The sequence below is a fragment of the Apis florea genome, unplaced genomic scaffold (assembly GCF_048593485.1).
Source record: "Apis florea isolate Af1SG1 unplaced genomic scaffold, ASM4859348v1 contig_3517_pilon, whole genome shotgun sequence".
Classification (NCBI taxonomy): Eukaryota; Metazoa; Arthropoda; class Insecta; order Hymenoptera; family Apidae; genus Apis; species Apis florea.
In genome coordinates, this window is record NW_028256778.1 from 313,041 (window position 1) to 338,193 (window position 25,153).

The following is a 25,153-nucleotide window of genomic DNA, read 5'->3' on the forward strand; positions in this document are numbered from 1 at the left end:
TGTTATTAATATAAGATATATGTTATTAATATAAAAGATATATAAAAAATATATATAAAGAATAATAAAATTATATTTTGCATAATATAAAATTATATTACAATTTTTATTTTAAAATAAAATTATATAATTATTTAAAGTATATGAATTATTTCTATTATATTATATTAATATTATTTTAGATAATATAATATATTGTTTTTTTAAATTCTTTTTGTTTTCTTGAATTGATTATATGATTATATATGATTATATATAAATAAAATATTGCATTATTGATATTTATTACAATGTAAAAATTTAAAGAAATAAACATTTATATTTTTGGTCATCATTTTTTAAATAGATAGTATTAGATAGACAATTGACAGATCTGTCAAATTGACAAGTTTGTTTGGCACTAACATGGCTGCCGGGATCAATAGAAAACTGTCATGATACGTTTTATCCATGTTCATTGGCATTATTAGATTTTCTAAAATGTATTATACGAACATTTTCTTGTGAAAATGAATATTTTTTAAATTCTTATAAAATTTTATTTATATTTTTATGAAAATGTCTTAATTTTAATTTATAATGATAGGTGAAAGTGTTCTGAATAACTGTTGACCCGTGAAACGAAAGTGATCATAACAATGTAATTCAACATTAAAAAAAACAATACTTTTTTAATGATCGATTCGAAATCATACATATTATAAGAGTTCCTAATATTTTGTATGAACGTCGTAATGTATTTATCTTAAAAATATTATTTAATAATATTAAAATATATTTAATATGTTTATATGATTGTTGTTTCATATTTAATTCAAGAAGATTTTTTATACAATTTATTTGAATATTTTTCAATCTTAGTAGTGAAAAAATTGGTGTTAATTCAGGGAAACAATTAAGTTTCCAATAGATGATATATTAATATGGACATTTTTGAATTTATTTGTGTATCTGTGATTACATTTATATGTGGTATAATATGTACAATTGTATTGGAATTTTATCTGTTCAAAAAATTTTTGGAACAAGCACCTTTAGCAAATTCACCAAAAAAATCACTTCACCATGGCAAGGCTCAATTACCTAAAGAATTATTTGAAAAAATTCAAGATGAAAAAACAAATTCCATAAATATATCACGTCAGGGTATGTGTCAAGGCAATGAAAACTTGGCAATAAATTTAACATTACAATTTCTATTCAATGAACTTAGAAATGCTGAGAGAGTACGTCTTTGGTTATACAGAAAATTAAATAATGAATTCAAAGAATTATTAACTCAATCTACTACTGGAAAATTATTGGACAGTGTACAGGTAAATTATTGTTCAAATTATTGTTTGATATTCATATGTTACTTATAAATAAATATATATATTTATTTATAATATTTTCAGTTAAGAGATTTAAATTTAGGTTCACAATTTCCCACAATAAAAGGTTTAGAAGTTGCAGATTCAAAAATAGATGCTGATACAGGATTATTGGAGACATTAGATTTATCTTTAGATTTACATTATTCTGGAAATTTTCAATTATCAATAGATGTTAAAATGTTATTGGGAAAGACTGCTTATATGGCTTTACAAGGTACATTAATAATTTAAACAAATTATTATAAGTATATTTTTTGATCTTTGTCACTCAATGTTTATGTAATTTATAATATTTTCTTTCAGTGAAACGTATCAGTGGTAGAGCTAGATTACAATTTACACGTGTTCCATATACTCATTGGTCTTTAAGTTTCTATTCAGATCCTATACTTGAATTGGAAGTGCAATCTCAATTTCAAGGTCGTCAATTACAACCACAAATTATTTCTTTGATCACAGGACAAATTCGGAGAGCAGTACGGAGGAAGCACACGCTACCTCGTTATAAAATGCGTTACAAACCATTTTTCCGCAGATTAAACGATGAAGCCGTAGATTTATCTGAAGTAAAATATTTCTTGATCCCATCATTATAAAAATTGAAAAATAATATATCTAACTATTTAATATATCTAAATATTTAAAAATTTTTCAGGTCGCTAATATGCAATTAATACCAGGTTACTTGGAAGTATCATTGATTGAAGTAACTAGATTAAATCTTGGACCTAATATACTTAATGCAGAGGACAGATCACAAGTTGAAATATATTGTACAATATGCATAGACTCAACACCTTGGGTATATTTAACTCAATATACTGGTGTTCCTTATATGGTGTTGGATTTAATTATTAGTAAAGTTGGATCACAGCAACTTGGTGTAGTATTTAAACAAGAATTTGTGCCAGAAATAGGTCATATATGTGTATTAGTTGAAACTATAATAGTTGGAAGTCCTGCTGCAATTGCTGAGATGAAGAAAGGGGATATTTTAATAGCAGTAGATGGTAAAAAAGTATCTAACATGAATCAAGTAGCTAAATTTGTAAAAAGTGCTGTACAAAGACGTTTTATCATAAGGGTTGAAAGAAAGTATTCTAAAACAGATTTAGACAAGCAAACTAGTATGAAATTGGACAGTGAAAAAATATCTGCAGAAAGAGGAGGAGATAAGAAAACATTAAAAATTGATTCCGTATCAAATAAAGGAGATACACCCAGTACAGAAGATAGCAAAATCAAATTTGAAACTCAAATTAAATTTTCGGATTTAAAAGATTATGAAAATGAAATTGCTGATAAATTGGAAATGGGTAATAAATTTTTTAGAAGAAGAAAAAGCAGTGCACATACTGATGATACTGCTCAAACACCAGATACTACACCTTCTAGAAAAATTTCGACTACTTCAAATCAATCAATATCGAGTAATTCTCAATTTTGTTTTAATGATAGTTATGTAACAAATATATCAGATTTATATTATACAACTAAAGAAAAGGAATATGCTTCTTTAATTACTTTTGAGGAAACTAGAACTTTCCAAATTGATTCAGAACTTCAGTATTTAAATATTGGAGTGTGGGGTCGTGTAAGAGGAGGAGAAATTCATGCAAAATTATTAGGATATATTAATGTTCCCATGAAATTAATTTTAGCACAATGCTATACATCTTCAACTGGTCATTATCTTAAATGTCATGCTTTATTACCACCAGATAGTGGTATGTATTATTTGTTCTTATTAAATATAATTTTTAATATTATTGTTATCTATTTTATATTAATTTTATGTGCTATATTTTATAAGCTTCCTTGACGACAGTTCATCCAAAACTACAAGGTTATTCAGGATTTGATCCAACACTTTGTTATGGTGATATTTTATTATCTTATACATGGGAATCCAGTTATCCAAATCGTCACATATTTCATATGGGAAAAAAAGAAAATACAGAAGCTATTAAAACACAACCACCTTTGAGTGAAGAAATTATTGAGAAAAAAATGCATGACTTTATTAGAACTCACTTTCATAGAGCAACACATTGCGATTTTTGTACAAAAAAGGTCGATATTTTTACAATTATTTTTTTTTTAAATGTTTGTAAATATTGAATAACAAAATTTATATGTTTATATAGATTTGGTTAAAAGATGCGGTACAGTGCAGAGATTGTGGTATGGTGTGTCATAAAAAATGCGAAGTTCGGTGTCAAGCATCGGGAATATGTGGAGCCGAAAGTATAACAACAATGGCATTAGAAGCGGATGAAATAGAGCCTACTCTTATTGGAGAATCGGGTCCAGAAATTTCACTAACCAGTTGTGAAGATACTGTACAGGTACTCAAGACGTAATAAAAATTTTTATTACATGAGAATGGTATTGTCAACTTAATGAAACTTTCAAACATATACTAAATCTTAAAATCACAATGAATATTATATCTTGTTGACAATTCCATAAAACGAATATTCTTATTCGTTTTTTTCATTGTGATTTATACAATGTCAGTTTTTAAAAATAATAATTATAATTAAGATAACTTAGAATTTAAAGTTAAATTTCTGGATTGAAGTTTATTAACATATGTGATATATACATACATAATTTATATTTTTATTAAAAAAAATTGTATATTAATTTTGAAAGATAAAATTTTGTTATCCAACTGTGGTTAGAATGAAATTTTAAAAAAGAAATATTATAAAATTACAATTACTATACATATCTACGCTTTATTAGTGATATTTAATTGTACAGTATGCAATGCTGTAATCAAGGAATTGCAATTTTTGGGCAATTAATGTATACTTGAAATATCTAGAGTATTCTTGGTATTTTGTACATAGGGAAACAACTGTTAAGTGTGATTCACTTTATTGTTGGCAATAAAATTGATCATCTGCATAATAGGGAGGTGAAGGTTTTTTGTAGGTTTGCACCTTAACCTTGCTTCTAATGTGTAATTTATGAGTTTTGTAAGTGAATAGATTATTTGTTTTATTATTGTCTAATAAAATAATTTAACCTTTTACACATTAAATAATCAAGAGCGAGATTGAGGGCACGATTGTTTGTATGTTTTGTTTTTCTTTCTTTTATCGGTTTTCATAATTAGATAAATAAAATTATTAATAAATTTGAAATCCATTGATCAATTAATCAGGGTGCAACTATGATGGCCATGAAGGCTAGTATAGCTAATACTCTATTGGGCCTGAAGAAGGCTGGAAGTACCAGTTGCTTGGCCCCGCCGGCTTCCGGTACTGGTTTGGCATCTAGAAGTCTTCCCCCAAGTCCCTGTGCATCCCGCAAGGTAGAATTTAATAACACAAATTTGTCCAGTTGGAACAGAGAAGGATTATATCGATCGTTTTGCTAATAATTATATTAGCTATAAATAACCTTTTGATATTTATCAATTGTGATTAAATCAAAATATAATTTCAGGCCTTCTCTGCTCTATTTCTGTTCTTTGTCCTATTCTTTTGTATATACCAGCAATTGTAGGGGGCAGAAAACACGCTTATGATTATATTGATTGTGATTTTAAAGCTTATATTATTTGATTCGCTTCGCGTTCAATCTTTCGTGCAACGTTTTGAAAACTCTTATACGAGCTTTTACTTCTATTGCAAACGGCTATATTTTTTTTCTTATGGCACTAACTATTACATTGAAGTAACAGATATGCAGATGCACATTGAACCACCATGCTTATCATATAAAATATTGTTGTATTGATGCTGCATAATTATTACAATTTCTAATAGTGCAAAACGATGCTTTCTTTACACCTTTATTATCATATCAATCGAAGGTAGGTGCATTTATTTCATAGGGACAAGATCTAAAAATCGAATATTATGCTCCAATATATCTGATCAAATTATTGAAACATTTAGAATTCATTGGTTGGAGGCTTGGGCATAAGTCCTGATCTCTTGGAGGGTGCTGAGCCAAGTGTGGCAGCTCCTCTAGTAGCAGGGGATTTGGATGATGGTCTTATGTCTAGGGCTAAAGATACCGGGAAGTTTCTGTACAAACATTTGGAGCCTCAAGAACGTGTTGAAAAGATTAATACTATGGTAAAGATAGAGTTAAATTTTAAAGATAAAAATGAAATATAAGTTAATATTATATTTAATCGTTTTTTTCAATATAGATGGGAAAACTTAAAACTGCACTCGATGCCGAAACTACCTCAAGATTAGAATTATCACAAAGTGGAGAAATGGACAGTATTAAATTGATTGCACAGAGTGATTTACGTGTGCAAGCACTGAGTGTCTTATTATTGCATTATTGTGCCGGATTACAACAAGCGCAAGAAGTATTAGATCGATCTCAAAAAAACAAGGAATCTTAATAGATTTAAATTTTTATGAGAAGAAGCCAAGATATATCATATATCTTATATTATATACATTCTTTCACTTCTTACATTCAAATTTACTTCATTTTACTTCAATTTAAACTAAATATTGATCGAATCATTGGTCGAATTTGAACGATTATAATTTCGTTCTAAGGATCTATAATATATATTTATAATTATATGTATTATATGCGTGTTTCGAAATTTCTCTTTAAATGGTGCAGCGATATTCATGTTAATAGGTCTCGAGATAATACTCGTAAATTTTACCGTGATACTTTCATAGTTTACCAGAGAACACCAAAAATTAAGACTTGTATTTACAGATTTTACGTATATTTGTAGAGAACAGAGTACAATATATACCAACTGTGTTTACGCTTAGAATATTTTCAGCGGTTTAGGTAAATAATTATAAAATGATTAAAATAATAAATACGGGATAATAGTGTCTTGAGTTTAAGCATAAGGTAATGGGCAATTAGGTACTTAATTATAGCATATAGCTTTACGGAATAGATATTATTCTCTTTAATAATAATATAGTGATTTAACATCTATTATTAAACTTAAACATTCCAGAATAGATTTTCTTTTTTTATCTAATCATTTTTTATTGATCTTGCTTCAATGAAATGCATGAATTGCAACTGATATATTAACGAATATGATCTACACAAGAATATAAATACATTATAAAGATAGAATTCCATCCATAGATAACACTGCATCAAAATATCGATGTAATGTAGTTTTACGGATTTTGCAATTCATTGTTAGTATATAATAATGAATATAAAAAGATTAATACAAATTGTCGAACAAGTGTTCAGTAATAATTTTTACTTGTATTATTTCAGGATAATAATTAGCGAAAATTGTTTCCTGTGCAATTATTTTCTCTCGAAATATGTTATTATTCTAAGCATTGCTAATAAGTATATTGAAAACATTTCATTCGTTCAACGAAAAATATATATGCGAATAAAAGCGAAATTGAATTGATGTTCGTCTATAGTTACTGGCGACGTTTCCGTTCGTTCAAACTACGTAAAACATCCGAATTCTCGGTAAATATGAAAATACTCGAAAAACGGAGACGCAATAACCTGCGAGTGCACAAAGAAATCTACGTCAGAGCCAAAGATTTTATAGGGCCAACGTTCGCGGTCAAAAGGAGACGTTTGACAAAGATTTTCCGCTCATTATAATCGCGTGATGCTGAAATGCACCGTAAAAGTAGAAGAAAAAAAATAGCCTGTAATATAAAACTTCGAGCGATTTTATTTATTTTCTTTTTCTTTTTTTTTTTTTCTTTATTTTATTGCGAATCAACGAACAATTCCAAACCACCAACGCATATCCATGTGATTCCTTTCGCACACGGCTTTTCCCAGCGTTCATAAAAGTTTGTTGCGCGGATTATTCGTGGAACACGATGTTTCTTTCTGTCATGTGTTGGCAGATCACAGTTGGCGTAAACTCAGAATCTTAACTCTGGATGTAAAATTGCGCATCGTTTTGGAAATACTAACTCATTAAATTTAAAAAGGACAATATATTGATATTCCGGATCTATTATTGAAATTGATTATGAAATTGAAAAGATTATGGATTAAGAATGATTGAAGACTGGCTCCAAACGTTATGAAAATCTTCTTTACTGATATAATGTGCATCCATAGAGAATGAATAGATGTATAGAGAAAAAAATGAAATCGCGTGAAGGCAATAGAGAAAGAGAGGGCATACACGTGCACGGATCGCGTGCATCGATCTTGCACGATGTAGCGTAGCTTTTATCTCGCATATGTTCATGCAAGAGTCAATACGAATACGACGACTAAGAAGTCATGGGGGATTTTGGCCCGCAAATCTATTCTCGTCCATGCACGCGCAGTATCCTCTGGCCACGTGCCAAACATACCGAAGAATCGTATAAACATTTTATCCCTGTTGGGATACTAGGCTCTACGATGAATGGAGAGCAAAAAAAATTTCCTATCAAGAAAAAAGAGATCCTTTCGCACGCATTTATTCGCGATTGCTTTCGAGATAGAGATAGATTGCAGATTCGATGTACTTTCTTCTCTTCTTTTTCTTTTTTTTTTTTTTCTTTTTGCTGTTAAATGAGAACATTCGATACGATCGGTAACGATGAGTCAGAAAGATTTCGTTTTTTCGAGAATACCGTGTGATTGGATGAATATGAGATTCTTTCGAGAGAAAGGAGTAGAAATATATTGTTTTAATGCAGCGAAACGAATACGTTTCTCGTTCTCGCGACGTCAGCCAACACACGGCGTATTCAATGTTCTCTTTCTATCTGAAAAGTATCCCCGCAATATTTGCCAGTTCTTCCAGATGCTCACGCTGTTTATTATCGCGGTGATAATATTATAGCGACGATGCACGCGTCCATATGCAGTCTCTTCTTTTAAATCTTGTCACTTAAGAAATGATACAATTGTATTTGTACACTTTGATTCGTATTTTTACCAAGGAAATGTTCAATATTGTTTTCATCAGGAAACTTTACAAATTTCTATTATTAAATATTATATTATATTATTATAAAATAACAACAATATAACAAGAATATATTTAAGTTAATCGATTTACTTTTTATAGCCCATTCCGAAGAATTATTTGAGAAGGGAAGATTTTCAATGATTCGCTGAATTAACACGTGTGCCAATCCAATTGTTAAGTGGAACATTTTTTGTATCGTGCTGTTTTCAAAAATGTTACAAAAAGAAAAAAAGAAAAACATCTGAAACCGGATCACCGCTGGAAAAGATCGATGATAGTTAATAATGAGCATTTGCAATGGCGCAGTAGGCATCGTGCCGAACGAATGGTTCGTCGTATTTTTGACCTTGGTTTTGGACGACGTGAATATTTCGCGAACACGAATGAAAAGGTGAACGGAACTCGAACTCGAACAAAGATTTGACCGATCTAAAAGCGAAATAGAAATGTATTTAAAACTATTATTTTTTATTAGTCTCGTTCGCTTCCTCGTTCGCACGAGCTGCGCCACTAATTGCACATTTATGTAACGACATGATCAAATATATATGTATATATATATATATATATATATACATAGGAAAAATAAAACGAATAAAATATCCAGAAGACCGAATCGAAGAATCGTCCATAGAGGCGGTTGTATAATAATTTCTCTAATCCACTGCACAATTTTTTTTTTTCCTCCATTTCCTTTTTATGCGTGTAGAAAATTATATATCGCTTTTATATCGATTTTGATTTTGGTAAGATGAACGACTTCAAATCTATTTTATGAAATATTCTCTTTCTCGTCTGAAATTAAAATTCGATGTAGATTTAGCAGTTGGCTAAAAGAAAAAAATATTATACATATCTTATAATATCAAATTTTTTTATCGATTAAAAATATTATCAAATTATATGAAATTCGATAAATTTGTATTTTAATTAATTAATATGCTGGAATATATATTTAAACACTAATATACAAACACTTTTTTACAGCCAATATAGTGTATAAGACAAGACAATTTGTATTTTTATAATAAAAATTCGTTATATGAATTTGATAAAGATATAAATACAATTCTTTCCGAAAAAGATATATTATATCTTTGGAATAAATTTAAACAATATATCAAATTTAATTGAATTTCAAGTTATAATATTATTACAATTACAAGATAATATTACAAAAGTGAATGATAAAAGTATGAATGAATTCTTGGCAAATATCTTAAGAGACGCAAAAAAGAAAGAAAACATTTACTACAACAAGCTATATAACACAAAATTCAAATAATTTGAAAAATGTATATATAAGAATATGTACAATGATAAATTAATTTATTTCTTATACTCACGAAACCGACATTACTTTCCCACCGACCCGATATCATTGCATAAGAGGATTCGGACGTATGGATAAGTATGGTAAGTTTAAAATGAAAAATTGCATCGCCACCGTTCCTACGATATCTAGACGTTCTAACGTGTCATGAATTATAGATGAAAGAAACTTGGAATTAATTAAAAAAGGCGAAAGAGTCGAAAGAGAAATAGAATTTGGAAGCTCGTAATCGAGCTCGTCGGCAGGAAATAAATCATGCCGACGCTTTCCAAACTTACACGCACGAAATCTAGGTCCCTTTCGAGTGCAGCCACGATCAAAAGAATCTCAATCCCGATAAAACGTGCAATTAGATGAGTCATCCCGTTCCGCGAGAACTTCTGCGTCGAATATTACGCTTCTCCCTGCGACGATCCCTTCCTGTTTCCGTCAATCTTACACGCAGATTTACTCCGGCGTGTACAAGACCTTCGAGTAGTTGCATTTATCTGCCTATTTCTGTACCGAAATGATTTCCAATGCCGCGTTCAACGTAATTCGACTCTTAAGAGGCGTAAAACGCGGAAAAGTCCACCAGTCGATCCACGAAAAGATCTCGCTGTTTAAAGCACATCTATCTTTTTTCCTGTCTCGTTCCTTCTTCGCCGAGGGGACAACGGAGGAGACACTGAAACAAAACCAACGCGCTCTGTTAACGGGGAACCTTGAGTCGCGCGTTCGTGAAAACTCTAACTCCAATTTCGACAGGTTGCAGGCCGAGTGCACCTGGCGGTGAATATGCGTAGTGGTTTCTACAGTTGTTTTCAAACAAAGAGAGGGAGTTGAAACAAAGTAGTCAGCTGATCCGAGATGCATCTTGGTGGGAGACCCCGCGACGAAGGCTTAAATAGCACCGCGTGGAGTTGTGCACTTTAGTGCCAGCCAGCGTCACCTCAAACACTCTCATTGCGATACTTTTTCCCGCTATATTTTCAGAGTCTCTCGAGCGCGGAAAAACAGAAAATCGCGGAAATCTCGTGGTTTTGTGAAAGATCGAGGAAAATAACGATCTCGTCTGACGACGTGGTCGATCCGTCGATGTTCTTGAAGCCAAATTTTTATCATTGTTTCCTTAATAAAGCATAACATTTGCGAAGACGACGCTAAAGATTTACTCTAGAAACGATATAAATTTATGCTTGGAGAGTTACCTCGTTGGAAAAGTGCGTTTCAAATCTTCTCTTGTGTGAAACGATCAATCTCTCGAAACATGATAGTTTCTTGATGTCTTGAAGAAGAAGTGAAGAGAATCGAGGGTGCTATTCATAACTTTGAAGAACTGTAAAAGCTGTGTGCTTCTTCACCACTGTGAAAAAAAAGTTTGACGATAATTGAAAAACTTGGAAGAGATTCAGTGATCGTTCGAATAGGCAGAATTCAGAGCAAGATTATTTCCTTTCGTTTAAACTTGGCAAGATTTTTTCACGTTTCACGTTTCACATAGTAAAGCAGAAGAGATGAGACCACTCGCGTACAATGGAGACGATATGGAACAAATTTCTCAGGAACAAGGAGAGAGGAACGTGGCTATGGCTGTTTGTGTGCAATTGGCGGGCCGGGCGATAATTAGGGTAGTTTCCCGGTGCGAACAGGCACAGGACAATTGTAATCTAGGTAGGTCAAATCTATTATTGCATAGTTTTCTATCATTGCATTAATGTTTTAATCTTGTTTAAAACTTGTTAACAGCAATAAAATTTTGATTTGTTCGTTGGGAGAGAGAACGTAAAACAAAAATTACTGAATAAGAAAGATCGTTTATAGAAAGTAATATAGTTTTTTCTTAAAAAAATGACGTGTACTTTTAAAAATAAAAAAAAAAGTGAGAAAAGGATAATAAAAAAAAAAAAAAAAAAGTATATAAGTGATGCATCTTTTCTACAAGCGAAATTTGTATCGATAAACTGGATAAAATCGGTTAGCGAAACGTAATTGTTTCCTTCGCGTTTAATACTTTCTACAGTACGATATCTTTCCGCGTTTGAGGTATTACACTTTCGCTCGGCTGAAGATTTCATTCGGGAAAAGAAACATGTCGAAACATTTGTCGAATAATATTTATGTTTCAATTATATATCCCTTAAAGTTTATATTCTGTTGCGGATTTGCATCTACTATGCGATCGAAAAAAAAAAAAAAATAACGAACGTTCATGAAATAAAACAATTTGTATAATGGACTGCGTAGATTTAGTCACGGATGATAAAAGTTTAGATAAGATATCGAACAATACTAAAGTTGAATATGTTTTTTTGTGAAAACTTAGTACTGAAAATTAACTCGGATTAATCATTTTTCGCCATCTCCTTTGATTCCTTATCACTTTTAAACTAGATTTATATTTGAAAACACAAGTATTTCTTCTTCTTAGTCGATTTCATGAAATTTTTCTTCAAATAAGTAAACATGCAAATGAACTGCAAATCTTATGTATCCCAACTAAACTTTGGCTGGTTTCTTATATATATATTTATTCTTCTGATATAATTCACTCTCAATTCGCCGATAAGATAATTCTCAATTCCCTATTATGTTCAGAAAATAAAAATAATTTCATTAATAGAAATATAAAATAATAAAAGCATTTTGGTATTCGTTTACAATATAAATTATAATTGTTTATACAAACCATAAAGGACTTATTTCATGTGGAGATAATTAATTGTTTTCTCCCCAGGGGAGGAGATAAATTACGTGCAATATGAATTAAATTAACTAGACGTGTACCATTAAACGACCTTAGAATGTGTTCGATTAGAAGACTAATACAGTTGGCAACTTGATACGTGTTTCTGGCCGGCCTTGATTCGTTGTTTCGACTGACGAGCTAGATTTTCAGACTACCGTGACAAATTAACTTTAGTAGATATTGTTGCGGAGGAATTTTAAAACAGTTCAAAGAATCAATCGATACCTTCTACATCAATGCTCGCTTTCAAAGTATCATAGTAGATCACGCGATTCGCTTCCTGATTCAATCTGGAAGAAAGAACGGGTCTCAGTCCTTGCCTTATCCGTCCATCCGGATAGATTTGAGACCTTCCTTAATGACGCTTCATCCAGCTTTGTCTTAACTTGATCTTTCCTTATGTAAACGATCAATCTTGACTTTTTGTTCTTCTTTTGTTTGTTAATTATTTTGTTCGAACTTTCTTGTGTTGATTTATTAGTAATTTTTTCCTTTTCACTGCAACACAACATTAAAGAATACTATTATTAACCCGTCAAAAATAAACATAAGATTTCTAATCGGTAACTGGCGAAAGTCTTGAAGCGGAGAAAACGAGAGCGAGAGGCACTTGGCAGCCACATTCAAGGAGTCACTCTACGTCCGAATGTATGTCTCTGTAATAACACTTGTTAACTATCTTTGAGAAGAAATATTTTTTGTTAGGCTAATAATATTTTTTCCCATGCGAATGATTGATTACAATCTAATATTGTATCATGAGGAATTATCAATTAATTTTAATTTTAATTATATTCCTTTAAATTTAACGTGAATAAATTTTTTGAAAATTTTTTGAATTTAATAATCTCCAAATTTTTTTTATTTTTATTGACATGATATCGTTTTTCGATAGTGTGTAAGAATTATAACATCAACTTGTTAAATATAATATAAGGATATATAATGTTAATGCAGCACGTTAGCCAAGCATACGTAACAGGTGGTAGTGTTCCTCACATCACGGTAGTGTGATTCGTGCATCAATTCGAATAAAAGTGAAATGTTCACTCCAGGCTCTAGCATAGATAATTGGTTGGATAAACATTGTGTTGCGTAACTTTCATATCCGGTCTTTGTTCCTTAAGCTATTCATCGATCCGAACATGCTGCAAATTGTTCGTGCGTGAGCATATTTTATTTTTGTGAACACAGCTTAAAGGATACAATCGAAATTATATCGTCCAAATTATTTGAATACTAGAAGAAAAATTTTATAAACATAGAAACATAAATGATAGAAAACTATATAAAATATAAATTTAATGATTTCTTTTAATTTTTTTACAATAGTGTAGATAAATATAAAATTTTATCTTAAATTTATGCATAATTATTATGCTATATATACATTTGCATGTAATTTAGTATGTTTATTATATGTAAAAATATATATAATATATACACATTTTTGAAAATATTATTTTAAGATTGTTCACATTTTCATATTGATTATTGATATTGCTGTGCGATATATTGATGTGTCAATCTGTGATTCAATAGTTCGTCAATAGGAAAGATCTCTTGCACGTTTTGGAGGCAGTCGTGTGCACGAAAGGTCAATCTCGGAATAGTGAATCGTCACGAAGTCCTAGCAAAGTAAATGCTCGCGCTTTGCATACCGCTTAAGAATCGTTTCTTCTTCCTGATCTTTTTTACATGCATCCACGACAAAGTGTTAATGAACTACTAAGCAGTTACTTAATAATTATTTAATTAGTTTTGAATACATTCAAATTCGATTTCTTTGTAATAAAATAGTATAATTATTTTATATATACTTTTTTATATTTTCATCCATTATTTTTTTTTCAATAAAAATAAAATATCATTGTTCAAATTTTTCGTTATATAGATGCATGAACATAAGAAATTAAATCACAATATATTATTGTGATTTAATTTCTTTTACTATTATTTATTTAAAGTATAAAACGAAATTTGTGTTTTATAAAATTTGTATTAAATATTCACGGGATTAAAATGCGATTAAAATAAATTTATTTTATAAAGCATTGTATTATTGATTTGATATTTAAATTCTTAATATTGAGAATTGTTTTCTGTGTGCAAAATATGAACAATATTGTATATTTTCATAGCCACACGATAAAATACGAGTGTATATACATTGTGTGCTACATGAATACAGGTACGCAAGGCGCCACCATGTATGGAAACGTAACCTTAAATGGTAGCTTGCTACCAAAGCCATTTACTACTTTATAGTAAAAAGTTATCGTTACTGTCACTAAAAACAATAAAACATAGTCGAGTATTTCACTCACTTAATAATATTAAAAATTTTTTGGTTTAAAGAATATGAATTATAAAGAATATATCATTAAAGTTTATATAGAAATATAAAAAAGTTTGTCAACTGAAAAGATAGGGTAACGAAATTTTCAAATGTTTGGCACCTACCTGTACCTATCCATCAAAATACAATAGAAATACATATATAATATTTTATTTTGTATTATATCAATGATTATTTTATTTGCAATTCTTTCAACAATAAAATTAATCAATTTAAATCGTATGTAAGTGTTTTGAACAATATAAAATGGAAAAATATAGTGAACTCGAATCGAAGAAAAACTTGACAAAGTTAAAACTAAATGCGCAGGCGCCGGAAAAATGGCGACAAAAATTTTAGCGCAATACCAAACAAGCGAGTATCCCGCATCTATTTTCACATTACTGAAATATATTTAAAATTTTTTCGACACTTATTAAAATTCAAATTAAACATTGATAAATTTAATTGATCATTAAAAATATATGGTTATTTGAAATATCAAAATATATTAAATGTATTTTACGAATATTATTGTCTTTGATTTCTACGTCATTATGTCGCAGTATAAATTTCTGAAAGCAGAATGAATGCCAAAATCATCTAGCAAGTACTATTTATTTCTGAAATTTGTCGAAAATAAATGTTTCATATTAAGGTGGCGAAACGTCCAACTTAAGTCAGTTTGCCTCAGCAAGATGGCGAATGCCGTCACGAGAGTAGTCTTGCGCTGCGAAGATGCACAAGAAACTAACAATCTTGGTAAATCATTTTTCAAAAAATATATATATTTAAGAAAATATTTTACTAAACTAATCAAATTATGGTTCTTGTAAAAATTTATATCTAATCTGTTTAAATTAAGTTATTATTGTAGATACTTTAATCTAGTTCATGACCTAGTTTTTGCTGCTACAGGTGCATCGCGGGTTTTATAAAAAATTGTGTACTTTTATTAAAATTTCCCGTTTTTTGAGTGCAGTTTTTACTTAATGAATTGAATTGAAGTTGATATACAATTTTAAGATTACCGAAAAATGGTTTATATTTGAAAAGTGAACAAAATTCTACCGTTATCATCATGAAATATTGATACACTGACCCAGTTCGACAGCTGATCTGTCAAGATCACAATACGTCCGTGCTCCAATTGTGAAAATTGAATATATCACTATGTTCTATGTGATTAAAATATATGTATCTAACAATATATCATTTATATAATAATTATATATGTTTTTGAAATGTGTATATAACGTGTCAATTAATTTACTACAAATAAATTTTGAATAAATTTTTTTTCATATCTTAAACAAAATAATTATATAATACTTATTAATGTTATAATATTTTATTTTTTCAGATCTATCAGAATGCCAGTTGATGCAAGTACCTGATGCAGTTTATCATTTAATGAGACATACAGAATTAAAAAGATGTAATCTATCTGGAAATGTAATAACAAAAATTCCACCAAAATTTGCAATAAAATTTTCATTGATCACTGGTAAGTAAATTAATAATAATACCAAATTATTATTGAATTATTTTGTTAATAAGTTTTATCATTTTTATTATAATCTTATTTTTAATTATTTGAAAAAATTTTATCTTTTTTTTTTTATTTATTAGCTGAAAGGTATCACTGTAATACAAATTCAAACACGTAATCGTTTCTAGAATTGAACCTGAGTCATAATCAAATGAGCAAACTACCAGAGGAACTTGCTGAATTACAAGCATTAGAAAGGTTGGACATTTCGCATAATACTTTTATTGCTTTGCCACCCGTTACATGTCGGATACCGCAACTTAAGCGGCTCCTTGCCAACAACAATTCCATCATTGGTAAATCTTAATTTTTTATATTATATTATGTAATTTATATTATGTTTTATATATAAGAAATATTCAAATAATCCATAAATATTATAATCTGGATACTTTCCATTTTTTAGACATAGATATCGAAAGACTCAGGCATGCTCCTGCGTTAGAATTTATTGATCTTCAAGCCAATCCGTTAACAGCAAGGATGCACGATTTACTCAGTACTTTGACCCGAATTAAAATTGAATTAACGCCTCGACAAGTTGAAGAATGGGAAGATCTTACTATTTGAAATGAATCTATAGCTCAAAGAAAACAATAAAATCTGCCAAAGCAGTTAATCGTCGAATAATCGTCCAATTTGGACGTAGTTTGCTTCCATTATTATTGACTGAAATTGTTCGAAAGTTCGCTAACAGATTGTTAAGCGAATTAAGAACAAAAGCAAGTATTTTGTACAGTAATAAAATATCATACGACTGAGCGATAACAGGTGTAACGATAAGCGGCAAAAATGATCAGAAAATAGTATATTCTTTAATTGATGATTTTCATAATCTGTACTTAAGGATAGATTTGCCGCGTACCTGGAACTTTTTTTATTGATCTCGTGGATAGCGATCGATTGTCATTTCTTTTACTCTCGTTTTGTACCGTGTGGATTTTTTTAGATGTTATTCTGCTGCTCGCTCATTTGGCCCACGCAATGCTGTGATTCATGTAAGTACATATAACATTGCGAGCTGTCGATTCGATTTACTACTATATTTTTTACTAACTCCAAATAAGTATCCTGTATATTTAAGATATGTTTTATTATTTTTTATGCGTGGACTTGACATATTGCGACGTACATATTGTATAATAAATCGTACGACTGCCAATTTATAGGCGATCTAATGCTAACATCTTCGCCATAAATCGATATTTTAATTTTATAAAAGCATTGAAGAGAAAAAGAAAAAAATAAAACATATAAATTCAGCATACTGTTTATAATATACAAAAATTCATGACTTTTTTTTTTTTTTTTTTTGCTTAGATACGTGCAAGAATTTTACAAGAAGAAGATTATATTTAATTTATATAAACAATATGTAAAATGTATTAAATTGTATTATATACTAATTGTAATGTAGTTCTATGTATATGCACAACAAGTATCAGAATGTATTGCTCTGTATTTCTGATCTAGTCAATTGTCCGCGAAACGTTATAATATACTTTAAGAAATACATTTCTTTTTTGCTTTTCCCTCTAATTCACTTTCCTTTTAATGATTGAAAAAAATATAAAAAACAGTAATAAACGGATATGTTGGATTTGCATATTAATATTATAAAAAAAATGTTTATTACGTTATATTGGTTTAGTAGTTATATTTTTTCAATATTAATAATAATAATAATAATAATAATAATAATAATAATAATAATAATAATAATAATAATAATTAAACGTATAATGAGTCACGGAGTTAATTATCTACAATACTTGTTCATGGATATAAAATCACAAAATATACATAGAATGGACGCAGTTGAATGTTAAGAATTAATATAAACGTAAGAATATCGTTCTTTTTTCTTTTCATCGTTATCTAATGATTTTCTCTTTTCACTTTCATAAAGTGATACAGCCTATCAACGAGCAAAAAGTATTGCGATTAATTTTTTATCAACATCAAAGACCGCATGCGAAAATCGAATACTGTTGATTCTCGCAAAATCTAAAAATTCTCGATGCTTATTCTTTGACGATTAAGGATAAATTATAAAAAATCGTGAAAACACGAGGCGCATGTTTATGATCGATTGCAAAATGCAGCAAAACTTACAGTAAAATCGTATGTTAAAGAGTCAAAGAAATTACACCGAATAGGCAACAATTGCGGCTGAGAAGAAGGCTATTGATGTTATTTAATTTATGTACTTTCGTACCTTATATACCGAGGCTATACTTTAATGAGTGATTATAGATTTTATATATATATACATATACATATTTTTAATACGCGAGCATATATACGACTACACGATTTTGATACATCGCAATCGAATCTAGGACGAATCTAGCTTTGTAACTGAGAAGTTAAGAATTTTTTCCAAAAATGCCGAAATAGAGACGTTTTTTTATATTTAAAAGAAAAAAAGGAAGAAAAAATAATAATAATAATAATAATAATTCAACGTCACCATTTCGTATTTATATGCAATGGAAATAAATTCATCACTTCGCACGATACATATCGAACCTGGCACTCACACACGTACCATACATTTCGTTTCTCCTCCCATATCTCTTGCAATATGTACACAATATATCTTAACTAAATTCACATCCAGGCAATATCATAAACAAAACTTAGCCGATCAATACTCGGAATCAATCTACTTGCTGTACAGAGCACCACCTAATCACCTTCTAGTTGCATTAAAAAAAAAAAATAATAATTAACATCAATTAATATACTTATATAACAATAAAAGTCAAAAAACGACTCAAAAATAATCGTAAAGAAGCGACATCACCTTCCTATCATCGGCAAAAGCAAGAAACAAATATCGATATATTAAAACAAATAAACATTTTTTGTAATATATATATATATATATATATAAATCATTTAGATAAAAATTTATTCTAAAAGCACTAAAATTGAGTAGTTTCTTGAACTTCAGCAGAGATAGTGTGGATCTATTCGTGAGTTGCCTGCTTTACAACAAAATTAATAAAAAAAAAAATACATAAATCTTCATGTCATTACAACAATTGTAATTTTATCCGTGACATGTAGGCGGAGCATATGTTATATATATATATGTGTGTGTGTATGTATGTGTATTATACGACAGATATTTATTATTTTTATTATACTTTCAATAATGAAGTTGCAAATTGTTCACTTGTGCATATCTAAATTACAAAAACATATTTTTAGAGTTATCCAAGTGATCAGGGTGCTTTTAGTATTTTTCTTAGAAAAATGTACTGTACTTCGTACGTGTATGATAAAATCTCTTTAAAATGATTGGGCATAACAGCATTCTAAATAGTTGTACGATCTTACTATTCTTACTATATTTAATATTTAAGTGAGTTGAACATATTGATCACTTTTGTATAAAAGAAATTAGATATTAAAAATGAAACTTATTTTCTCTTTGTTCTTTCTTGTTCAATAAACTTGATAGAAGCTAAAAAGAGGTATGTTGGGTGAACAATTGACTGAATCTTTGACGAATCATGAGATTTTCTCCCAAAAATCAAAGTATTGGCACATATTAATTTTCACTTATATCAATGACATTTTTATGGGATTAGACCCATGATTTGACCAGAATACATCTTGAAAACTAGTGCCAATTTTAATCAACACCAAATCCTCAACATAGAACCTCCAACTCTCGTGAATTGCTATTTTTAATCGTTCAGTATACCGTATTGAACTAATAGCATAAATAATCTTGAAACTTCCCCACTTCTCAATTGTTTAACGTCCTAAAAGAAATGGCTAAGTATTATAGAGATGACACTCTATGTAAGATGTAGGTACAAAGCCTTCGATTGGTTGTGAAATGCGCCGTACACGCGTCCATCCATCTCCTTGATCTAATTCAATCATATATAATTCTTCTCCATCATACATTGGGATGGAACCTTCACTAGTTGCTAAAAACATAATTTTCAATTTATACATTTTCCAGATTATTAATAAAAATAAAAATAAACAAAAATTATTATAAAAATTATTGACGATATGATATATACTTACCATCGAAAGGATAAAGAGCCCTACATGTTCCTAACGGTGGTTGAGCATCAATTTCATCAACATAATATTCTTCGCCACCACTACCAGGAAGGGATGTCCTCGATTCTCCAAGACCAGATTCCGGGCTATTCGTGGAACTGTGCATCAGTACCGTAAAGCGAAAAGCGTGTCTAATTGGTCTAGTTAAAAATTCTAATCTGTATTTAGAACTGATTTATTCAAAAACTCATCATTATCACAATGTTTTTTTTTTTTATTTAACGAAAAAAAAAAACTATCACAAAAATCCTAAATGGAGTCCATAAACAATTCGATATTATAAATCAGTAGAATCCAAAATATAATTAATCCAATGATTAGTTAAAACTTACCCATGCGTCGGTTGCGGTGTACCCGGAGCACTTTTCTTGTGTATCGGTTGATTAGCATTCGCATTGCTTACACTGGAATCAGATGCTGATCTCGAAAGACTTTCCTCTCCTCCCGAATGACTGGATCTTCTTGAACTAAGCGGTCTTGTTGCGGAACCATTACTAGTTGGTTTTCGTGGTGCTTGACTGGGACTAGAAATTTTAAATTATACAAGTTTAAATCATAGATTTGACGATAAGTAGATCGTGAAATAAATGAATCTATAAAATTTCTAAAAATCACCTGGATAAACTGACACCGGCGCGCATTGCTTCTTCGAGATAACCTTGGAATTTTGCCAGTTCTGCACCAAGTTTATCCAGTTTATTGCTCGATTGATTTAACTGTCCTTCTATGCTCATTGGATCGCCTAATGCAGGATTTTGCTCGTACACCCCTTTCATCTTCATCAAACCATCCCTTGCCGCAGTCTCTTGTTGAATTTTTGCTTGAATTTCGTCCAACCTTTGTTGAAGTCTTTTCTTGCGTTGATTCGGTGGTAGATCGCTGCAGTCCTCCTTCGCACCATCGCCATATCCGGGCACATTATTCTGGAATGTTTGAATTTAAGTATCCAAGTTTCAAAAATGAATGAATGAAGAATCTAATGAATTATGATGGAAAATAAAAGAGAAGAAAGCACGTGATCATCATAGATAGTTACAGTTAATTCTACTTTACCAATTCAAAGTTAACAAACACAAAATTCAACTTTTACCAATTATATTTTGCCACGTCCACACTGCGAATAGATCGCGAACCATGCTCGCCTGGCAGAGTGGACACTTTCGCGAGAAATTGAACAACGAATGATATTCGATTTTAGAAAACGATACGTTTCACTTTTTCGCGAATTCAGAACCTACGTGAGTTGAAACATTTTTATAACAAAACTGTTTGCGAACAATTTTGGCCAATGTGGACGCGGCATTATGCGTCATTATCAGGAGCATTCTTAGAGCCCAATAAACTATTAATAAAATAAAAAAAATATATACATAAAGACAAGTATTTCATAAAGAAAAAACAGTGGGACTCAGTCAATAAGGACTGTCATACGAAAAAACAACGACGACCATAAAGAAATAGACAGACCTTCAAAGCTATGCCCACCTCGATCAACTTCTGTTGTTCGCATGAAACAAATTCCAAAAGCGTATCATTCAGCGAATGAATCAGAAAAAAACGGATCTCAGGCGATAGCGTTGAGTAAAAACTCAGCAAAGGAAATATGATAAATAGTTATTGCAATACCAGTGGAAATGTTTACTGTTTCAATGCAAATTTCTGAGTTTGTACTCGACCAACAAGACAAATCTAACAAATGCACGTAATTACTGATACATATCTCGATGCAGAACAAAATGCTGATGTTACACAGTGGCAGGCGAAGAAGCGATTTGTAGTGTACTTACTAAGTACAACAGTATCCAAATTCATAGTCCACGGATGATTGGAAACAAGAGACCACACAGGCAGATCGAACCATCCACCAAATTAATAAAAAGTACAGAAGAAAGATAAGTTATGCTGGCCTCGCGAAAATTGGCGCGATGCTAAGTAAACTATTGGTCGAACTAAATCGAATCGGTATATGTGTTGTGTTCTTTTCGCCTTAATGCACAAAGATAAAAGGAAAAAGAATTTAACAATAACACAATCGCTTAAAAGAAAATTTAAAATTGTACTAATCGCTCATGCTATTGAAAATCTATGCGTATAACAAACTTATTGTTCGACAATGGTGCGAATATGCGATTCGAATAACAATATAAAAAAAAAAAAGAAACAAAAGTAAGACAAAAGGACATTTCGTGCATTATTGTAACTATTTTTTGTTCTTACTTGTTTAACGTTCTTACATTTTTAGACAGAAAAAGAGAAAAAAAAAAAACGATTGAACAAATGCTCCTTTCACAAACATATTTATAACACAAATTGGAACTACTAATTGGTAAAATGTTATGAACAACATTTACCTTATTGCTACTAAATATGCCGAACAGCCCGACCCTCTTCTTAATTTTACTACCAGAAACAGTACCCTTCACTGTCAAATGATGATTGTGTATTGGTTGCATTACAGGCTGTGACAGCTGACTATTGCTATCATATGTTTTAGCCACGGAAAGATCTTCGAACGGAAAATCTCCTGGAGGTTGGAAACCGCTTTTGTAACGTTCGATTACCAATAATGTGTCTTTTTTCTCATTGATCTCGTTTGCTGCTTTTTCAATACCGTCTAAACACTGAGCGATTATCGGTGCCACTGCTCGTTCTATTTCCACAGACTTTAGCATGTAGTTTCGCATATTTTTTATTCTCTTTTCATCAAGCTCCTAATAACAAGATATATAGAGTGTTAAAATTATATAAAAGTTTTTCAAGAGGTAAATTTTATTCAATAAATAACAGAACAAATATTACAATATTATACCTGAAGATGTTGAAACACTTCTGGCATAGCCGTGTGATAATGCAATGTTTGCATGTCGTTTGTTTTCTGCAATTGATTCGCATATTCTGTCTTGGCTTCCTCGCTCTGTTGAGTTTTTAAAGTCATATTCATCCTCTGTTTCTCGACCTAAAAATGAAATAAATCATGTAAAGTTTGGCTAACTACCATGCAACTTTTATTTCTCAATAAGTTATTTAAAGAAACGATCTTCATCCAGAATTAACATTATGCATACAAGTTAATCCTCTATAACACTTTAACGATTTGGAATGTAACTTTTTGTATTTTTAGAACTTTTTTTATTCGTTTATTATTTTACCATCATATTTGTATTGATATTACATGGCTTATTCACAATGATGATTAATTTCCAAGTTTCAGATTGAAAAAAACTTAAAAATTAAAACTTCTTTCTTTGCAAACAAGATAAATTCCACTTATAGAGAATTAAGAGGGTAAGTTTTCAGGGTGCAAAAGTGAAAATGGATCAAAAACATCCACCTACTTCCGCTCTTGAAAGATTCAAATCAGCATCTGCTCTCTGATAATTCTCAACTGCTCTTTCCGCCTCACGAAAAGCTTTTTCGTACGCTTTCCTAGCACGCTCCAAATTTCCAATCTGACCGGTCAGGTTTGCCATTAATCTGGCGCCTTCTTGAAGATGTTTTTTACGATCCTCCTTAAAATCCTTCACGAGAATATTCAATTCCCTTAGTACGTTTGCTTGCAAATTCTCCGCGATCACCTCCCTCTGTCCTGCCTGATCGTTTACCTCATTCAACTCCATCTTGAACGCTCGACATGGACTGTATCTGAAATCAAAGTTCAACGATTGCTTAGAATATAATATGATATGATTTTTATGCAAATTTTTGGTCCGTACGAACGTAGCATGATCGATCTGACTTAAAAGAGAAGTAAGTGCAATCTAAGCAAGTTACTAGTTGAACTTATAATGCAACCTACCCACGCCCTCAGATAAGAGATTAGCTACTGTTTTCTGTCACGCCACGTATGGAATATTAAAGGCGCTTAAGAATTTTTCTTTTCTTTCAAGCGCCACGTTTGCATTCTAATCGAAAGGCTGGGAAATATTTAAAGAAATTGCGAAATCTACATAGATGATTGTTGAACCAATCTTTAGATACTGTAAGATACTATAAGATATTATTCTGGTGGTGTATTATTATATGTTATCGAGGATTTCAATAATTAAAGACATGAAAAATAAAAATATATGTATATATATATATATATTCTTCAACCATTAAAACTCTAGAATTCTGTAGTAAGAATTTAAATAAATTTACTAGGAGCAAAATTTTTCTAAAATTATATCATTCTAAATATATTTAAAATATTTAAAATTATATGGATATCAAGATTAATATTGAAAATATTTTCTATTATTAAAACAATTTAAACTGAATGTTACAGCGAAATATTCAATTGCGAGAGATTCAAATTACCCTAATTGAGATAATAGTTGACAGATTTGTCTCTGGCTGAAAATGTTCTACTAAAATATAGAATGTATTTTAAAATTATTTTGAAGTATTATTCATGTCAAGAAACATTACTACGAAGCGTGGATCCGGTATTACGCCTCTAAGTTGGCTCATACTCACTGATAATCCTCCTCCTCTTTCTTCTTAGGTTGATAGCTCTTCACAAGACGTCTGCAATCAAAAACGAAACAAGATTATCGAACTGAAGGTAATAACCAATCTGGAGGATAACCTATGCAACCTACCTATTCCTTATTAAGGAAAATAAATGACTATTGTTCATGACTAATATAAATATCGGAGAGAAAAAAATAATCTTTTGTTTCAACAAGATTTTGTGCCCGTCCTTTTTTAGCTGTCTGCGGTCTAAAGTTATTTTCAGACCGTTCTCACTTCAGCGAGTTGCACGTTCCTGTTGTTAGCAATATGAAAATTGGAACTTCCATAGCGGTAAACGAAAGAAAGAAATCACGAAAG

The 25,153-nt window shown here is 30.4% G+C and overlaps 3 protein-coding genes and 2 long non-coding RNA genes across 20 annotated transcripts in view; 2 read left to right on the top strand and 3 right to left on the bottom strand.

The window, feature by feature from the left end:
- The first annotated feature begins 247 nt into the window (after nt 1-247).
- On the top strand, nt 248-6,768 carry Pdzd8 (PDZ domain containing 8). 5 transcript variants are annotated; one of them, XR_015293949.1, is made up of 10 exons: nt 248-1,316; nt 1,398-1,590; nt 1,680-1,942; nt 2,032-3,103; nt 3,190-3,449; nt 3,524-3,724; nt 4,552-4,701; nt 5,159-5,205; nt 5,291-5,473; nt 5,551-6,768. XR_015293949.1 is itself a non-coding variant. In XM_003698617.4 (9 exons), the coding sequence occupies exons 1-9, from the start codon at nt 924-926 to the stop codon at nt 5,752-5,754; spliced, it is 2,919 nt and encodes a 972-aa protein (XP_003698665.2). In that variant the 5' UTR covers nt 248-923; the 3' UTR covers nt 5,755-6,768. The 5 variants fall into 5 exon arrangements, 2 of the variants coding, with proteins under 2 accessions (XP_003698665.2, XP_012349161.2); XR_015293948.1 differs by lacking the exon at nt 5,159-5,205 and having other exon boundaries at nt 5,551-6,538; nt 6,624-6,768; XM_003698617.4 differs by lacking the exon at nt 5,159-5,205.
- A 1,061-nt stretch (nt 6,769-7,829) lies between these two features.
- LOC116415316 (uncharacterized) lies at nt 7,830-10,391 on the bottom strand. 2 transcript variants are annotated; one of them, XR_015293951.1, is made up of 3 exons: nt 9,642-10,391; nt 8,386-9,090; nt 7,830-8,308 (listed from the first exon to the last, which is right to left on the bottom strand). It is a non-coding gene; the product is annotated as an uncharacterized LOC116415316 (long non-coding RNA). The 2 variants fall into 2 exon arrangements; XR_004225916.2 differs by having other exon boundaries at nt 8,306-9,090.
- Nucleotides 10,392-10,528: 137 nt separating this feature from the next.
- Sclp (leucine rich repeat containing protein 20 sclp) lies at nt 10,529-17,759 on the top strand. 3 transcript variants are annotated; one of them, XM_086913824.1, is made up of 5 exons: nt 10,529-11,281; nt 15,353-15,456; nt 16,058-16,201; nt 16,375-16,542; nt 16,653-17,759. In XM_086913824.1, exons 2-5 carry the CDS (start codon nt 15,393-15,395, stop codon nt 16,814-16,816), a joined length of 540 nt encoding a protein of 179 aa, XP_086769950.1. In that variant the 5' UTR covers nt 10,529-11,281; nt 15,353-15,392; the 3' UTR covers nt 16,817-17,759. The 3 variants fall into 3 exon arrangements, with proteins under 3 accessions (XP_086769950.1, XP_003698678.2, XP_003698679.1); XM_003698630.4 differs by lacking the exon at nt 15,353-15,456; XM_003698631.3 differs by lacking the exon at nt 10,529-11,281 and having other exon boundaries at nt 14,485-15,456.
- Nucleotides 11,834-14,303, bottom strand: LOC116415315 (uncharacterized). Of its 2 annotated transcripts, XR_015293952.1 has the most exons (4): nt 13,356-14,303; nt 12,582-12,854; nt 12,297-12,507; nt 11,834-12,192 (listed from the first exon to the last, which is right to left on the bottom strand). It is a non-coding gene; the product is annotated as an uncharacterized LOC116415315 (long non-coding RNA). The 2 variants fall into 2 exon arrangements; XR_004225914.2 differs by having other exon boundaries at nt 12,297-12,854.
- A 99-nt stretch (nt 17,760-17,858) lies between the features above and the next one.
- The window catches only part of Cip4 (formin-binding protein 1-like Cip4), a 38,238-nt gene continuing 30,943 nt past the window's right edge, over nt 17,859-25,153 (bottom strand). For 3 of the 8 annotated variants that reach the window (XM_003698618.3, XM_086913823.1, XM_086913819.1), the window contains exons 3-11: nt 24,797-24,847; nt 23,674-23,980; nt 23,148-23,294; nt 22,690-23,049; nt 21,806-21,835; nt 20,954-21,261; nt 20,671-20,862; nt 20,300-20,436; nt 17,859-20,196 (exon numbers count right to left, since the gene is read on the bottom strand). In XM_003698618.3, coding sequence (XP_003698666.1) covers nt 20,039-20,196; nt 20,300-20,436; nt 20,671-20,862; nt 20,954-21,261; nt 21,806-21,835; nt 22,690-23,049; nt 23,148-23,294; nt 23,674-23,980; nt 24,797-24,847 — 1,690 coding nt within the window. In that variant the 3' untranslated portion in view covers nt 17,859-20,038. The remainder of the gene's footprint in view (nt 20,197-20,299; nt 20,437-20,670; nt 20,863-20,953; nt 21,262-21,805; nt 21,836-22,689; nt 23,050-23,147; nt 23,295-23,673; nt 23,981-24,796; nt 24,848-25,153) is intronic. The other 5 variants (XM_086913821.1, XM_086913820.1, XM_031920003.2 and 2 more) reach the window with 4 other exon arrangements.

Bases quoted from the DNA above. Each gene is read 5' to 3' on its own strand.
- Pdzd8 (XM_003698617.4), top strand. From the start codon at position 924: ATGGACATTTTTGAATTTATTTGTGTATCTGTGATTACATTTATATGT. The intron at 3,725-4,551 runs GTACTCAAGACG...TCAATTAATCAG, and splicing joins GTTGTGAAGATACTGTACAG to GGTGCAACTATGATGGCCAT. The intron at 5,474-5,550 runs GTAAAGATAGAG...TTTTCAATATAG, and splicing joins TTGAAAAGATTAATACTATG to ATGGGAAAACTTAAAACTGC.
- Sclp (XM_003698631.3), top strand. From the start codon at position 15,285: ATGCCAAAATCATCTAGCAAGTACTATTTATTTCTGAAATTTGTCGAA. The intron at 15,457-16,057 runs GTAAATCATTTT...TTATTTTTTCAG, and splicing joins ACAAGAAACTAACAATCTTG to ATCTATCAGAATGCCAGTTG. The intron at 16,543-16,652 runs GTAAATCTTAAT...TCCATTTTTTAG, and splicing joins CAACAACAATTCCATCATTG to ACATAGATATCGAAAGACTC.